Source organism: Streptopelia decaocto, assembly GCF_964273445.1.
Source record: "Streptopelia decaocto genome assembly, chromosome: 22".
Classification (NCBI taxonomy): Eukaryota; Metazoa; Chordata; class Aves; order Columbiformes; family Columbidae; genus Streptopelia; species Streptopelia decaocto.
This window is the reverse complement of record NC_138677.1, coordinates 6,000,605-6,018,530: the sequence shown is the minus strand read 5'-3', so window position 1 is coordinate 6,018,530 and position 17,926 is coordinate 6,000,605. Positions and strand designations below refer to the sequence as shown.

Below are 17,926 nucleotides of genomic sequence, written 5' to 3'. Positions count from 1 at the left end.
TATCGGGCAGCTGGGGCCCTGCAGATAAAGCCCATCGCTACCACCGAATGCGATTGTTCATTAACTGCACTTAACCTCCACGTCAAAGAACCTGCTGTATCTATAATTTCTTTCAGCAAGCGTCCAGAAGCGTTAACAACAGGTTACCCTGCTGGAAGTGGGAGAGGCATGGAATTCCTAAGGAAAAAGGTAGACGCGCTTTCCTTGTGACCTTGCCGGCTTCTGAGTGCCGTGGGAAGCCTGACAGGTGATGGGATGCTTTAGCAACTCTTTGGGGTTTTCTGCATCCCCAGCAGTGGCTAAATAAGCAAAACATAATTAGGATAAAAGAGAATAATGTAGGGTAACAGCGTCTCAACAGTAGCGGAGAGACAAAGGGAAATTAAGCGCTAGAGGTTCCCTGTTTGCATTTCTTGCCGCAGTTTGTGTTCAGGGTCAAGTGCGGCTCTGCCGCTTTGTCACCCCCTGTCACCGGGGCACCAGCAGCTTGTCCCCACCATCTCATGTTAGGGCTCTCAGACTTTCAAAAACTAACTATTTCTATAACTACCAGTCTTATACCATTGAGATGAGAGACTCACATATATACAAATATAAATCAAATCCCTCAAGCTGGCCCTTCCCTACAGAAAATGAGCAAATTCCCAGAACCAGCAGCTTTCCAGCAAGGTCCCGTCCATTCGATACAACCCCAACCACCGGCTGCTCTCCGGGCGCCGCGGCGTCGGGCGCTGGATCCACCTGGGAGACCCAGCCCGGACACGAGAACAGAATTTACACGGTGAGGGTGGGGAGACCCTGGCGCAGGTTGCCCAGAGAAGTGGTTGGAGAAGATCATGGAGTCCAAGTGTCACCGCACCCCATGTCCCTGAGAACCTCATCTCCAGGGACGGTGACTCCACCACTGCCCTGGGCAGCCTGTTAGTGCCCGTTTATGGAGCAAATATGCCCCAGCTCCAGAGCCGGGCTGGCTCGCCCCGAGTGCGGAGGGACCAGCAGCACCCTTGGCTGTGTGAGCTGCGATGGCCCCGTCGCCACCCAGCCCCGAGTCTTTCCTGCCTCGTGCTTTTGATCTATAAAGCTCCACTTGTCAGCAGCGACCCGGCCACGTCTCCGTGCATTTCAGTATGCGCGGGGAGCCCTTCAGGAATGTCAGTTTGCATTTGGGCCTGAGCCTTGTTAACCTTGACCCCCCCGGCCTGAGCTCAGACGGTTGGATCAGGCGCAGACAGCCTGCGAGTGCTCCGCGCTCATTCGGGATGGCTCGGGAGGTTATTCAGGGCAGGTGCTTCAGCTCCAAAATGAATACATGCAGCTAAGCCCTCCGCTTTTTTCTCTCAAGTGTGTGCGTGAGTGTATTTCAAGAGCTAGAGAGACACATTAGGACACACACAGGAGTCAGGCAGCAATACATTTGGAGAGGATGCCTGCTCTGGCTATTAAAAACGAACAGACTCCAGCACTGTGCATTTTCCAATTACGTTTATTTGTTTTCCGTAGCCCACTGACACAGCTGGATCTGGCAATGGAGCAGATTCATTTTTTCCCCTTAAAGTGTCTATGTGACATCAAGTCAAGGATAACACTGTAGTCAAAGGCATTCAGAGAGGGCAGCAGCAGCAGAAGCGATGGGGGGTGCTGGGAGGAGGCTGCAGAGCGGGCAGGGAGCACCTTCCCTCCCGAGACGGGGCGCAGACACGCATGTCACCTTTTTGGTTCTCTGTACCGGACAAACACAGCACCATGCAACACGATCCGCAGCTGGACGAGGGTGGAGAGCAGGGTGCGCAGTGACCGCAGCCTGCGTGCTTGGAGCGACGTTCCCGGAGCGCAGCTGCCGCGGCGGGGCGGCCGCGCGGTGCACCGGGCTGAGCAGGGGACACCGGCTCCCGGGTGGCGTTTGCTTGCTGGAGGGGACCACAGTTCTCAGGATGCGTCTATGGAACAGACCTCTCCCTCGGAGCCAGATCCACTCTGCTGCGTTTCAAATGGAGTCCGAGGATCTAAAACACGGCATAAAGAGCCACCTCTAGCTGTTTTCTTTGCAGATGGACTGCCGTGGTGTCTCGAGATGTTAAGGTTCCTTCCCTCGCAGCGACTTGCTGTCCAGCCAAGCTGAAGGCAGCGCCACCTCACACATCGTTTCTCTTCTAAAGGAAGATGAGAAGAACACCTTCTCCTGATCGTGCTCCGCCGACAGCAATTCCACCCCCCATCCAAGCCACGGGGACAGGAGGGTGACACACACCAGTCACAGACCTCGCGGCACCTGAACGCTCCTCCGCCCAGCGGTTCCCTCACCCCAAGCAATCCGCACAGCAGCAACCAAGCCAGAAGTCTCCACGGTGCGGGGACGACTCGTGCACCCCGGTTTGCAGCCGGGACCTTTGCTCAGCCCTAGAGGCCGAGGGAAGGGCTTTGGCAAGGCGGGCTGGCTCCTGCAGCCACGCCGTGCCCTCGTCTCCGCCAGTTACTGTACAAAATGGACAACACGCACACGTTATTTACAGCCCATTCTTCTTTCACATGATGGAGCAGCTCTTGGCTCGGTCTTTCCTGATCTCTGTGTCGTTCAGCAAGTCCGTCCTGCCGGGCATCTGTGACGCCCGCTTCAGTCCCCGCTTGGAGTTGCTGCGCTTCAAGTTCTTGTGCACCCTGTTGACCGAGGCGAGCGTGGTCACGTGGAACACGTCCCGCACGCTGTTCTCCGAGACCTTGGAGGAGCACTCTGCGTACGCCACCGCGCCGATCTGCCGCGCCAGCGCGCTGCCCTGCGGCCACAGAGTCACAGAGTGTCAGGGGTGGAAGGGACCTCAAAGCTCATCCAGTGCAATCCCCCCATGGAGCAGGAACACCCAGCTGAGGTTACACAGGAAGGTGTCCAGGCGGGTTGGAATGTCTGCACAGAAGGAGACTCCACAACCTCCCTGGGCAGCCTGGGCCAGGCTCTGCCACCCTCACCAGGAACAAGTTTCTTCTCACATTTAAGTGGAACCTCCTGTGTTCCAGTTTGCACCCATTACCCCTTGTCCTGTCACTGGTTGTCACTGAGAAGAGCCTGGCTCCATCCTCCTGACACTCCCCCTTTCCATATTGATCCCCATGAATGAGTCCCCCCTCAGTGTCCTCTTGTCCAGCTCCAGAGCCCCAGCTCCCTCAGCCTTTCCTCACACGGGAGATGCTCCACTCCCTCCAGCATCTTGGTGGCTGCGCTGGACTCTCTGCAGCAGTTCCCTGTCCTGCTGGAACTGAGGGGCCACAACTGGACACAAGATTCCAGGTGTGGTCTCCCCAGGGCAGAGCAGAGGGGCAGGAGAACCTCTCTGACCTACTGACCACCCCTTCTAACCCACCCCAGGTCCCATTGGCTTCCTGGCCACAAGGGCCCAGTGCTGGCTCATGGTCACCCTGCTGTCCCCAGGACCCCCAGGTCTCTTTCCCCTACGCTGCTCTCTAATAGGTCATTCCCCAACGTACACTGGAACCTGGGGCTGTTCCAGAGAGAGCAGGGGGGAAATGGGAGAAAATTAGGAGAGCAGCGGAGTGCAAGAGCATCCTTTCATGTCTGTAAATGAAGTGCAAACAACTGTGAGAGCACCAAACATGAGGGTGTCCTCCCGAGCTCCTGCGTGATGGACCCTGAATCGCTTTCACAACTAAAGTGGTGTCACCCCTGCAGCTGAGGGCCTGGACAACCCTCTCATCATCTGGGACCTGTTCCATATAACCATGAGCCAAGACCAAACCGGCTTCAGACCAAGCCCTGCTGAGATACAAAAGGCCCCACTTCGCCTCCCTGCGCCCCTGGCCACCGCGGCTCCCACACACCTGCTCGTGCGTCACGGGGATGAGGCGCTGCTTGGAGAGCTCCCGGAGCGTGTTCAGGTCCGTCCGCATGTCCAGCTTGCAGCCGACCAGGACAATCTTCGCGTTGGGGCAGAACTCCTGAGTTTCTCCTTGCCACTGTGGGGGAGACAAGAGGGAGAAGGTGCTCGTGTGTACGAGATGCTTCAAGACGCCCAGCGGCACCTCCAGGTCAAGTTAACTTGGGCAGCAAGGGGGTCAAGGTTGGAACAAGGGGAATCACGGGGTGTCAGTTCCTCACTCCCAACCCCTTTCCAACCAGGACATGAGCCCCCGGACCTGGAGGGAAGGACAGGAGAGTTGTGCCACTATTTCCTACCGGAGAGCATCACACAGCCAAACACCTCCATAGAACCACAGAATGATTTTGGTTGGAAAAGCCCCTCAAGATCATCGAGTCCAACCATTAACCCAACCCCAGCACTAACCCGTGTCCCTGAGAACCTCACATGGGGCTCTCTGGTCTATGGAGAGAGGTGGGACCCTCTTCTCCCATCACCGAAACCTCAGGGAGCCTGAGATTTGCTGCACTATCAAGACTTGTCAGAGCAAAAGCACCACCCCACAAAAACCTGCCTTGTGCGCCATGAAGAGCTGCTTGTTCGCATTTGCTCGGCTGGCTCCTTCCCTTCAGCCGTCCGCGCTGTACGGGCAGCCCAGCCATCGGAAGGGCAGCATAACAAAGATTTCCTCTGCTGAATTAGCATTTTTGCCTGAGGCTTGAATAGGGAGGGTTATTTTCCTTATTTGCCTGCTGTCAAAAGCTAAAACCCATTTCAACTTCATGGTGTCTTAAGAATTTTCCTCACCTCTACAGGCTGCAAGCCTGCACCAAAGGAAACAAGGCATCTACTCAGAGGCACTTAAGAAATCCCCTGTGATTTAGGGTTTATTTTAAGTCACTGTATCAAAAAACATTCCCTAACAGTACTCACAGCATCTGCGAAGCTGCACGGAGAAGACTGAGCAGCGCGGTCTCACTTGAACAGTGCATGGAGAAATATAGTAAATCCCAGCCCCATCTAATTATTGGTGGGTTTGCAACTCATTAAGGTATAAGCAATTTGCCTGCATTATTATTCTGCTGACTCCCAAGCTGAGCAGGGGATTCTTTCAGTCCACGTGAAACCCGCCTCCCTCCAGCCGGCACGTTTGGATCTGCCTTGGAAACAAACACTGAGCCATTGACCACGTTCTCTGAAGGGTCTTTGTCCCCTCACCAGGACACTTCTGAGACACAGACCCACTTCTCAGCCCTCCCAGCAGCTGAGTAAGAGGCACTTGCTTCAGCACATTTGGCAAGATGTGGAGAGGCCAAGAGGGCAGCCGGCACAATGGGACTTGTTCAGACCGTGGCCGGTGCTGCCCCGGCAGCCTGGGGCTCGCTGGGGAGAGCAGCGACAGGAATCCCTGCTCTGTAGTGGCTTTTCACGCCTCGCTGTCTCACAGAGCTTCACAAACGAGGCGGCAGCCAAGGCTCGCGCTGGGACCGGCTGCAGCTGGCAGCGAGCTCTGCAGCCCTGCTGCATGGCGGGGAGAGCACGGCCAGCCCCATCCGAGCACCATCAGCCCCATCTGAGCACGACCATCCTCACCTGAGCACCATTATCCCCATCTGAGCATGACCATCCTCACCTGAGCACCATTATCCCCATCTGAGCACGACCATCCTCACCTGAGCATGACCATCCTCACCTGAGCACCACCATCCCCATCTGAGCATGACCATCCTCACCTGAGCACCATTACCCCCATCTGAGCATGACCATCCTCACCTGAGCACGACCATCCCCATCTGAGCACCACCATCCTCATCTGAGCACCATCAGCCCCATCTGAGCATGACCATCCTCACCTGAGCACCACCATCCTCACCTGAGCATGACCATCCTCACCTGAGCACCACCATCCCCATCTGAGCACCACCATCCATATTTGAACATGACCATCCCCATCTGAGCACGACCATCCTCACCTGAGCACCACCATTCCCATCTGAGCATGACAATCCCCATCTGAGCCCAATCAGCCCTACCTGAGCATGACCATCCTCACCTGAGCACACAAACTCCAGCCAAGGCTTGGCCACAGGGCCAGAGCTTTGAGCCCTAAGAGAGCAGGGACCCCCACGCAGCCCAGAGGACCCGTCTCGCCAGCGGGCACTCACCTTCTTGAGCACACTGTCCAGGGTCTCCGGGCGGCTGATGTCAAAGCAGATGAGCACGGCGTCCGAGTCCGGGTAGGCCAAGGGACGGACGTTATCGTAGTACGCCGAGCCTGTGGAGAGGAGCGGGGAGACCGGTGAGCACAAAGTCTCATCCCACCCACTGTTCCATCACCAAATGGGAAACTGGGACCCCCCAGCCCGCTCCTCAATTCCAGTAAGAACCGGAGACATCACCACACGACGCAAACCGCTCCATAGACATGAAGGACATCAACTCAAGCTTTCGACCAACACCATTAGGTTCAGCAGTTTGCTCTGCAGAGGATTCGGTTCCTTTTGTTTCGACGCAGAAGCCAGAGGTTTTGTCCTTGTGCTCTTACATTGCAGCGTGGAAATAAATGCAAGTTTTGCATCTCTCCCCCTTCCTAATTCACATCTGGGGAGAGGCGATGGGGCTGTGCTGGCTCGTGGCAGAGGGAGCTCGGAAGGGCTGTGACACCACAGAGCAGCACATCCCGCTCTATATCCCATCACTTCTCACGCTGTTGCGGTGCTGTTAATGCTGGAAAGGTGTGGCTGAGTCAAGCCAGGGAATGCTGCTGCTATTTTTCATCCTCTCTTGCTCTCTTGATACGGGAGAGTTTGCTCACATAGATTGCAAGATTTCAAGACAAGTATAAAAAACAAACCAAACATTGCCTTTTGCTCCGGATTTGTGCTGGGAACAGCCAGACGGATTCTTTTGGGTACATAAGCGATGTGACGGGATCTGGTGAACAAGCTCTAGATTGGAGGGGATGATTCTGCACTCTGCAGGGCTGCTGGATGAGCAGGCGGAGCGCCCAGGCCAAATTCTGCACAGCATGCACGCACACACCTTCTATGCGAAATTCGGGTGCTAAACTCATTGTCCCACGATGGTTTTTTATTTGAGGTGCATTCCGTGTGCGATTGTAGGTGCCTCAGTGAACAGTAATGGAGCAATCGGCTCGTCGCTACTTAAAAACACCCTTTTGGTTTTATATTTGGCTTAAACTTCCTGGAGGGATGAGAAGCAGATGTTTATTTATGAGAAGGGGAAGCAGAGACACCAGAGTCCTTGTTGAATTTGCCTTCTCCGAAAGGACCGGCCACCCCGAGGCCAAGGAAACCGGACGCGTTTCCTGCCCCGGCCCCTCGGGACCCCCGGCCCCGGCTCTTTCCCACCGGGCGGAGGGTGGGGGACACGGCCAGGGGGTCGGGTGGCTCCTCGATAAGCTCAGCACCTGATGAATTATGGATGACGGTGGCTTATGTTTCCGGGAGGATGGGAACCTGCCTGGATGAGCGCGAGAGGAGAACGGGCTGATTCTCCGCAGAGCTCTGGTCTGCATGGGGGGTCACGAGTGACGTGAAGCAGAGAGGGGACACAGAGCCCCCAGCACACACCAATTGCTTTGCAAACACCCCAGATTCCTCTGCAAGACTCATCCAGGAGAGCAGACATGGCCACAACCGCTTCTTCCTCAGCCCAGAGCCCCCTGGGGCTGAGATGTGTCCCCATGTGCTCCAGACACTAGTCACCCACCCTCCCCTTGAGACCAGCTCACAGCAAGACCCAAGGGCAGCCCCCACTGGGACCTTCACGTGGAGCACACGCAGCCCCCACTGCTCTCAAGCCCCCCGGGATTCCATGTGCAGCAAAATCATGTCTGGGTATCTCCAGCTCGTACACGCAGCAAAGGCACCTGCACCCCCTGGTCCCATCAGTGAGACAAGCCGCAGCCCAGGCCTCTGTCCCTGCAAAATCACCGGGAGGAGACGCAGTTGGGACCCAGCACGGAGCCCGATCTCTGCAGAGCTCAGCTCTTCCTAGCGGGAAAGTCACGTTCCCCGCATGGAAAGGAGCCGTTCCCTGCGGTGCCTTGGCCAGCGCTGCGGACAGGCTGGCACATGAGAGAGCCAGGGCCACCCTGTGTCCCAGGTGTGGAGACTTCTGACCTCGCTGCAGGCTCCAAAGCTGCTCCAGTTCACGCCTGGCAGAGCTGGTGCCACCGAATCGCTCCCCACCACGCGCCAGCAGCCCGGCAGGTGACCCAGTGCCCGCCGAGGACGAGGCCGTGTTCGGAGGCAGCGCTGAGCTCCCCTTTGAGCTGAGCTTTGAGCCTTGTGCCTGGTGGGGATTCCACGGAATCCCAGGGTGGTTGGGTTGCAGGGACCCCGTGGATCCGCAGCCCACCTGCTCACGCCGGGTCACAGAGCAGATCACACGGGGTCGTGTCCACGTGGGTTTGATGTCTCCAGAGTTTCCTGGATGGGCTGTGAGGTCCAGCACCGATCTGCATGTTTGGGTTTGCTGGGTCCTTTCTCCCAGCCGTGCTCGCTCCCCCATGCACATAAGGTCATCTCCTTCCAGACACACAGCAGAGGAAGCGGTTCCCACACACATCCTCTCCCTGCAGCTCCTCAGCTTTACATAAACACTGCAGATAAACCTGCCCCCTCCCAGCCCAGGAATGCTCCTTTTGTAGAGGTGGTTTTGGCTCCATTCAGCACAGACATTGCCACAGCAAACTGTATCATAGCAACCTGCAGCTCCCTTCCGCAGCCAGCCAGCATCTCCAGCACCTCCGGGAGAGCTGCAGCCGCTCCAGCCCGCAGAGCCACCACCGTCCCCACCGAACCGCCAGCGTCCCCACCGCAGTGCCAGGGACGGGGCTGGCACCCCCTGGGGCCGCGGGAGCAAAGTGCCCCGTGCTGGCAGGAGGAGGCGAGGTAAGGGATGCACTAGCTCAGGAGCCTCATTTTCTTAACAAGATCAAAATTGCCTTCATGTTCATTAACTTTCTGCTCCAACTCCAAAGCGCAGGAGCAGCCCCTGGCACCTTCGCTGTGAGTTCAGCTCAGCAGCTGCTCTGGCAGCGGGTAGAATCGCAGCATAGTTTGGGTTGTAGGGACCTTAAAGCTCCCCCAGTGCCCCCCTGCCATGAGCAGGGACATCGTCACCAGCTCAGGGTGCTCAGAGCCCCGTCCAGCCTGGCCTGGGATGTCTCAGGGATGGTTCATCCACCGCCTCTCTGGGTACCAGCCAGCACAGAAGCTTCTGTCCCCAGCCCTGGAGAGCGATGGAGCCGATGGGGAGAGCTCCCAACTCGGGTAACCTCCAGCTTTCTTCGGAGGCGTCTCTACTGAATCAGGAGATTGTTTGGCGGATGACTCTTTGCATCTCTTAATTTCTCATGGAGTACAACAGTTAAAGAAAAACCCCAAACACAAAAAAGCCTCAGTTCCCTCAACTCCAGGTCCTCAGTTTTATTGATTCCGAGCACTCAGCGCCTTTCAGATACTCCAGGAATACACCCTGGAGACCCCAAGTCTGGCACTTCCATCCACCCCCAAGGCTCGTGTGGCTGCAGACCCGGCCTCCCCCCCCCCGTGAGTCACCCTGCGCTTGGCACCCAGGTCTGCGAGAAACAGGACCCATGCGCAGCTGTTCACGATTAAAGAGAAAATGGGAGCAAGCCAGAAACCGGCTTAAAAATAAAATCCACGTGGTTGTGTCTGAAATACTGGGGTGGATGCAGCCCTGAGTAGCTCCTCTCATCGTTTGGCAGCCCCCCATGGCACCGTGACTCAGAGACGCCGCTCTGGGGCATCTGAAATGTGCTGTTTCATCTATACCAACATAGCGTTCATCTTCATTTGTTCCTTATTAGATGTTCTGAGAGATAATGAGCCCCCTCGCACGGGCACCCTCCATCCAACAACAGCACGTTACAAACCAGGAGGGCAGATCTGCATGCAGGGCCACGATCTGCTCTGCGAGGGGCTCCGCGGCCCCAGCAACTCTGGCTGGAACACAGACCAGCGCTGCCAGCACCGACATTTTCCAGCACGGCGCTCGTCTCGGAGGGCTCGCTGTGAACTCTCCCCGCAGACCCAGCAACGCTGCGGCACACGCTGCTTTCTGCAGGGACGGCCAAGAACATCCTTCATGGAATGACGCAGAAATTCAGCCCGGCTTTCTAGGGCGCTGCAGCGACAAGAGGAGCTTCGGGTTCCCTCCCCGCACGGCGGTGCCAGGCAAAAAGTGGCCTTTGGAGACTACAGAGGGTGTTTGCTTTGCTAGACACATCCCAGCATCGGTTCGGGTGGAGGACAAACCTATCAAAGCAGGACCAAGGTGCGGCTGCCTCAGCATCCCCTCCCATGCACAGCAAGAACCTGGTACCAGCAGCAGACACACAGACACTGTCCCTTCTGCTGCTGTGGGTCCAAATCACCCCTCACCGAGCTTCACCCGCCCTCCAGCACTTCCCAAAGTGGGGCTGAAACCCTGCGGAGCACCAGCACACCCTTCCTGAGCTCAGCCAGACCTTTCTGGAGCTGAATTCCCAGCTCCAAGAGGCTTTTTGTTGCAGAGAAATTTATCTGAGCGGCTGCCCTGTGTGCAGAGGGACGGTTCTGATGCTCTCAGTCGTACGGGTTAGTTTTAGGTCGCCCTGCGAGGAGCAGGGACTTGGACTTGATGATCCTTATGAGTCCCTTCCAACTTGTGATATTGCCCAATTCTCTGAGCCCCCTTCTTGCCTCCCCAAGCCGGGCAGGGGTCCCAACGAGCAGCTGGACCTGGCGTGGGAGGAGGATGCTCCTCTTCAATCACCACAGGCTTTCCCCACACCAGCGCTCCAGACCTCGTTAATATTACATGAGGTGCCAGTGAATGTAATGGCTTTCATGATTAGTTGTTCCATCTGCCAGGGCAGATGATGATGAAGGTGGTAATAATAATAATAATATATTTTATTTATATCACACCTTTAAGGTTGAAAATGAAATCTCAGTCCAACTCACAGACGTGCCGCTCCTGGGTTGGACTGTGGGGACGCAGAGAGATGGGGATGGGGACGGAACAAGGTGGGTGCCCCCCAGCCCTGCCCCAAACCCGGAGCCCCAGCTCCAGGGTGAGGCTGTGAGCAGGCTCTGCCAATGCAGGCAGCTATTTGCATGAAAAAGGCAGAAATTCCCCGTTCCAGCCCGGCTATTGTCTGCTCCCAGGGCCCAGCAAGGGGAAAGGATAAAAACACTGGATTGAAAACCTGGCCCTGAATGAAAAGGCAGAAGTGGCAGCTGCCCCAGCCCCGCGCAGAGCCCGGGCCGGTCCCCATGGTGAGCCCGCAAAAATCTCAGCTGGTGCCTGAGCCGTCCCGGAGCTCCAGCGCTGCCGCTTCCTCTGCAGATGCGACCAGAGGGCACCGAGTCACCCTCGAAAAAAGGGAAATCAGCTCCGAGAAACAATGGCAGAGGAATTCGGCCCCAGGGAACGCTGGAGAGCAGCAGTTAAACAGCCTCAAAGGTCATGCCCAGTCCCTTTATCCCACTGGGGACAGACTAGGAAGGACTGGCCTTTCTGGGGGTGTGTGCTGCTCACACAACCCCCAAGACATCTCTCGATAGCAATAGCTTGGTATGTCTGGCATAGGACAGACCAGAACATGCAAATGCTCTCCTTGTTCCCTGTGTCATTAGTGCTGATGGGCCCTATAAACAGGAGACCGGGAAATTAGGTATTTCACCCTCCCAGAGCTGCGCATCGGGGAGACGCTGAGCTGAACCATCACAAGCTCAGAGCCCAACTTCATCCTCCCAACGTCAAATCAGACCCTCTCTCCTGAAAGAGAATCTGAGCATGTTTTTTTGTTTGAAAATTGCTAAACTGCAGCAATATTCATCTGGAAAGTGCAGGGCTGAAACAGCAGCTAATCAGCTCGGACAATTAACCTCTGCTCCCTAATTCTTACGATGCATGTACAGAAGTGAGTGAGTGACCGACCAGCCCAGCTGGCACACCTTCCGACCGACACGGTGGGGATGGAGGGAACGGGCTCTGCGCGGGCTGAGGTGGCATTTCTGGGCCCCACTCCAGGTCTTATTGCTGGAAACCTGTCCCTCGGGAGGAGGTTGTTCTGCTGGATTGACCAGCAGGAGAATCCCCAGCTCAGCAGGCACAGGGCGCTTCGGTCTCTCCCGGATCCCGCGCCCCGTCCCACATCTGCGGCTCAGGGAGGAGCTCGCTCGCTGCAAACCCCGCTCTGCAGCTTGTGGGGCAGCTCTGGAAGCTCCTCATGGACATCCCTGCTGACATCCCCGGGGAGCATCACCCCGTGCCTGGGACGGGAGGGCTGGAGCCTGAGCAGCTCGTCCAGGCTTCTCCCAAGGACGCTGGGAATGGCGCCGGTGGCAGCTGACAGGGAGACAAACAGGAGGCACAAGTCCCTTCCTGGCACTCTCGCCGTGTCACAAGGGCAGCTGGCATCGCCACAACCTGCCCATCATCCTTTCTACGGGCTACAACAAGGACTAGGAGTGGCAACGGATTCCCCTCCGGCCCTGGGGAACACGTCCGAGGGCTGAACCAACACAATTTGCATTATGCAATGTTGCACATTTCAGGTTTGCTGCGCATAAGCAGCACATCCCTCCCTGCCTGCTCGGCTACCAGATAAGGTTTCTGCCCACAGGGAAGGCTGGGCCTGTACACTTGTGAAGTTTAATTGAGTGGAGATTTTAATCTTCAGAAGCCGGGCCAAAGAGAAGCTGCAGCCGTGGCCTCAGCGCACGCACGGAGCCCGGGGCGCACGCCAACCGGCTCCTTCAGAGCTCTGGCTCCCACAAAACCTCCCGCCGTCCCCCACCAGCCATCCGGAGGGCTGGTAGTGCTGTTTGGTGGGGTGACAAGACACCCTGGGCCCCACAGTGGGTGGGGGCTGTTAGAAAGGCATTGCAGGCAGTGGATGGGGCATGACTGTCCCGCTCCAGGGAGTTTCTGCAGGTTTATTGGTGCAACTGCCTCAATAAGCAGCTTCCACTTGCCCTAAACATGTGCCGAAGTGGCACCAGGAGGTGCCACAGATGCCACAGAGCAGACAGATTGACAGAGGAATGGGGAGAGCAGAGAGAGTGGATCGCCCCGGTGCTCCAGAGCAGGGGTGTGCGTCACAGCGGGGACAAACTGCCCCACAGAAAGCCTTGTCTTGCCTACAAGGACACAGCAGCTACGGCACCGTTCCTGCTCAGCATCCCTCGGGACATCCCGCAGGTCCCTCGGGACACAGGACAGATGCTGCCACAGGACGTGCTGCCCCCGCTGTGGGACAAGCGACCTCCATCCCCGAGCCACACGGCATCGCAGCACCCCACGCCATGGCCATCCTCCCGGGGCTGGCACGTCACGGCATGTCACGGCATGTCACGGCATGTCACGGCATGTCACCTCCGTCCTCCACCCGCCCCGGCATAAGCATTTCTGCTGCCGTTTCTGCCGCAGCTCCTGAAACTTCTGTCTGACTGGTTGCTGACCTGCCTGAGAATGTGACCCAGCTGCGCATATTTTTAGGCTTAACTACGTATTTGTGCTGAGGCAGAACACAAGTATGCTGGTTTCAGGCTCCCGGCCTCAACAGAGAGCATGGGAGGAGCTATTTTGGTCTGGAAAGGGCAGCTCCATGGGGTTTTTTTGCTGCCTCAGAGTGCAAGTGGCATTGAACTCTTCCCAAGACAGAAGCTGCACTTTGGAAGGGGCGGCCATGGCAATCCCGGAGCCGCACGCTGGGAATCCGGGCACAGCCAGCTCAGCGTCCGTGGAGATGCCGTGGTTAAACTCGGCCCCTTTCAGCCCTCTAATCTCATCAGCATTCCTCGGCGGTTCCCCTGAAGAAGGATCTGTTATCGCAGCCTGGCCGTTCCCACACAGGCTGTACCAAGGCAGACTGTTTGCTGAGTGCGGGCTGAGAGGGAGGCGGAGGGGGATTCGCAACTCACAATGTTATTCTTGTCTTGAAAGCACATCTGCTTCAGAGAGAGGAGCCCAGCAAAGGAGCAGCAGCCGCGCAACTCCCCGGCTGTGCAGCGCAGCACAGAGGGGTGCAAAGATACATTGGGGTCAGTTTTGGCCTCCTCATGGCAAGAAAGGCATTGAGGTGCTGGAGTGAGTTGAGAGAAGGGAAACAGAGCTGGTGAGGGGCTGGAGCACAAGTGTGATGGAGACTGAGGGACCTGGCGGGTTCAGCTGGAGAACAGGAGCTGAGGGGAGACCTTCTGATCTCTGAACTGCCTGAAAGGAGCTTGGAGCCGGGGGGGTCGGGCTCTGCTCCCCAGGAACAAGCGCCAGGAGCAGAGGAAACGGCCTCAAGTTGCGCCAGGGGAGGTTGAGGTTGGATGTGGGGACAATTTCTTCCCCAAAGGGCTGTGGGGCATTGAACAGGCTGCCCAGGGCAGTGCTGGAGTCACCAGCCCTGGAGGGCTGGACAGACAGAGACCTGCTGAGCATCACAGTGCGACCTCCTAGACCCACGGAGAGCCCCTGATCCCACGGGGAGCGCAGCCACCACACGGCTGAGGAAAACCTGCCTGCCCAGCGCACGCCGTGGTGCCCGCGCTCCCTTTCACGCCTCCGAAGCGCGGAAATGAAACTCGCCTACTCTTTGCAAAGTGATCGCAAACCCATCCGCCCTTTCTCCCCTTGGCCAGGAGGATAAAAGCTCTTCCCGACAGGTCCGGGAGGCACCCAGCCCTTTGGGAACAGCATTCCCGAGCCAGCAGGCATCTCGTCGAACAGGAGTTTCCCCCTTGCCACAAGATACCGGCGCCACGCAGGGGAGTTTGTGTCTGTGCCGAGCGCGTTTGGCCAACAGGTAGCAAAAAAGAACAGGAGCACGAGGGGCAGAGAAGCACCGTGTCCCTGGTAGGTAGATCTAAGGCACCTCAGGTGGTGCGGAGTCCTTGCATGTGCCCCAAGCAGCACTGATTTCATCCTCGTGCAGGATTCTCAGTGCTGGAAACTCTCCCGAGTCACCCTCCAGCCTCAGAAAAACTACTTGATGGACAAAGGGTTAAAAGCCATTTAAAGGCAACCCGAGGTCCCAGTACAACAGCCCAGGTTGTACACAGATTATCCAGGATTTCTGGGCGGCCAGGTAGGCTGTGGCTGCGCTGGGTCGCAATAGTGGGAGTTTTCCAGGGAAACTGCTCTTACCCCGACATCCTTCGCTGGGTGATGCTCAGCTGCACAGCTCCTGGGCTCTTTCACAACTAACTACTGGCTGGGAATTAAAAATAAGGTTTAAAAAGTCAATAGTCAGCTCCTCCGTCCAGGTCTCTTGTGGTTTCAGGAGGAGACCTTCAGTTCCAGCTACTTATCTAAGAGGTGGCGAGTGCTTAAAATATAGAGGGTGATCTTGACAGGAGGAGGGGAGCAGCTTCCCAGCACCTCCCTTCCCACTCTTGCTGGGCTGGAATTTATCATGAACAAGAGACCCCTGCATGCGAAGCTGCTTAAAAGAGACGGGAGGCAGCGCAGGGACGCGGGAAAGTGCACCCAGCGCCCGGCCTTCTGCAACCAGCCACTCTCAGCCCTTCGGCTCAGCTGGTTCCATTCACCATTGTGCCCAACTTCTTTCTAGCAAAGCTCGCAGTCACAGGCGTCTCCGAAGGGCACTGGAAATCCAGCAGCAGCTCGCAGTCTGCAGCTAAAAAATGTCAGTTTGATTACTAAGGAAAATCGCTGTGTGTTGCTTTGCAGGGCTGCTTGTTGAAGAACTCGCTGCCATGTATTTCAAACCAACGCTGCAACAGAAGGTGATGTATCTGGAAAACTACCTAGCAAACCCTATCTACAACACAGCTGTTAAAAAGCTCTTACGTTTTCCATAAGGAGAAGGGACAAAGAATCAAGTCAGTTTCCTCTTGGCTACAGAGATAAACGTTAGACAAATGTATCTTTTGTTGAAAAGAGTAAAAGTGAACGTGTGACAGCATCAGATGCCGCTATCAGTGAGATACACACAGCTTTAAAGACGTTTTATCGTGTCCTTTTAACACTTGTAAGATCAAAGCCAAACATTCTGGAGAATTCCTAAAAAGTGCGTATCAAACGTGCTTCCGCATCCCCCGAAGGTGAAGTTTTCACATCCAGTTCAGATGCTCAGAGCAAAGCTGCTCGGTGCCCAAGAACGATTCCCCACCAAACGCTTTCCACGGGGTTTAGAGCCCCCCAGCCAGGGGTGCCGGAGCTCCAGAGCGGCCTCAAACACATTTTACCTTAGAGCTGGTCCAAGACTCGGTAAAGCCGCAACTTTAGGCTGATTTTACAGCTGTAGGTTGGTGGATGTAAAATTACAGCACAGAATTTGAGTGTACAAGAGCAAAGAAAATCCTCACTCATATTTTAATTGACTCTTGTCCTTGGACACTGGGAGGACTTCATTTGTCACAAGGACTCCAGAAATTATGGACAAAGAGCCTCAGCAAGCCTGTGCTGTATGTACAAGGACAGAGCACCGTGTTCAGCTGCACCCCGTGTACACAGCAGGCCAGAAAGGCTGTCAGAGGGAATTAAAAGGTGCGTATGACCTTTGCTGGATGCCAACATTTTTATGAGCTCTCACTCACAATTCACGCCTCCACGGACAGACAGCGTGAAGTTTGGGAAGGGTCTCGGTGTGCTGGGCACAGCTGCGCCTGCAGCTTCACGCAGAATCACAACTGAGGACACCAAGAGGCAAAACCGAACCAACAGAAGGAAAACCACACGAAACCCAAACCAAGCAACCCCAGAGGCTCTGTCGCAGAGTGATGAAAGGACAGCGCGTTCCCACAGCGCATTCCTCTCCAAGGTGAGGTCTGTGTTCTCGAGCTGCACCTCACCTCCTCCCCGTTCCTCCGGGCCTCACCTCGCACCCCACAACTGGTTTTGTCGTTACTGGGCTGTGTCCCTGCTCGGGCACAGATGGAGACGCTCCAACGCCAATGCAGCACCGAGAGGCAGCGCAGAGCTGCACCTGGAGACCGCGCAGCCTGCAGGGACCAGACGGGACCAGATTGCACCGAACAGGATGGGGGGGACCAAAAGGAACCAGATTGCACCAAATAGGCTTGGGGGGAACAGAGGGGACCGAACAGGATGGGGGCGACCAAAAGGAACCAGACTACACCAAACAGGATGGAGGGGAGCAAATGGGACCAGACTGCACTGAACAAGATGGGGGGCACCAAAGGGGACCCGACAGCATCGCACAGGCTGCAGGACAGGGGACCCGATCGTACCGCACAGGCTTGGGGGGACCAGGAGGGAGCCGACCGCGCAGCGCGGCGACACCCGGCATCACCCCGGCGACACCCGGCATCACCCCCGCGACACCCGGCATCACCCCCGCGACACCCGGCATCACCCCGGCATGCTCGCAGGCTGCTGGATGGCGGGGGGGCCGCTGCTCCAGCCCCAACCCGGTCCGGGCGAGACCCCCGACCGCAGAAACGAGCCCCGGCCCCGCCGCATCCCGCCGCACATCCCCCCGGGCTCACCTGAGGTGTCCCACATGTTGAGCTCGGTGCGCTGTTTGTCGATCTCGAAGCTGGCCGTGTAGTTCTCGAAAACGGTGGGCACGTAGCTCTAGAGGGGGGGACGGAGGGGAGAGGTGAGCCCAGCCCAGCCGAGCCGAGCCGAGCCCAGCCGAGCCGAGCCAGCCCCGCCCGCCGCCCCCCGCCGCACCTCGGGGTAGCAGTCCTTGGCGAAGACGTGGAGCAGCGCCGTCTTGCCGCACTGCGTGTCCCCCACCACCACGATCTTGCAGCGAGCCAGGTGTCCCTCCATGATGCGGGGCCGCGCCGGCCGCGCCGCCGCTTTACCGGGCCGGCCCCGGCCTGGCCGCGCCCCCGGCCCCGACGGCACCAACCAGGCGCGGAGCGGAGCCGGCGCTGGGCAGGGCCGAGCAGCTACGGCCGCCCCCGGCCGCGGCCCCGGGAGCCGCCCCCTCGGGGCGTCCCCACCGGCGGTTTGTCGCGACACCCCCGGACACGGTGTGGGGGTCCGGAGCGGGGCTGCTCCCGGGACCCGGCACGGTCCCCCCCCGCCCGGCG

At 57.3% G+C, this 17,926-nt stretch overlaps 1 protein-coding gene across 2 annotated transcripts; it reads right to left on the bottom strand.

Moving 5' to 3' along the window:
• Nucleotides 1–1,472: 1,472 nt before the first annotated feature.
• RND2 (Rho family GTPase 2) lies at nt 1,473–17,696 on the bottom strand. 2 transcript variants are annotated; one of them, XR_014185888.1, is made up of 6 exons: nt 17,559–17,696; nt 17,372–17,459; nt 6,032–6,141; nt 3,829–3,963; nt 2,302–2,771; nt 1,473–2,150 (listed from the first exon to the last, which is right to left on the bottom strand). XR_014185888.1 is itself a non-coding variant. In XM_082070842.1 (5 exons), exons 1-5 carry the CDS (start codon nt 17,658–17,660, stop codon nt 2,523–2,525), a joined length of 684 nt encoding a protein of 227 aa, XP_081926968.1. In that variant the 5' UTR covers nt 17,661–17,696; the 3' UTR covers nt 1,473–2,522. The 2 variants fall into 2 exon arrangements, 1 of the variants encoding a protein (XP_081926968.1); XM_082070842.1 differs by having other exon boundaries at nt 1,473–2,771.
• Between the last annotated feature and the right edge of the window lie 230 nt (nt 17,697–17,926).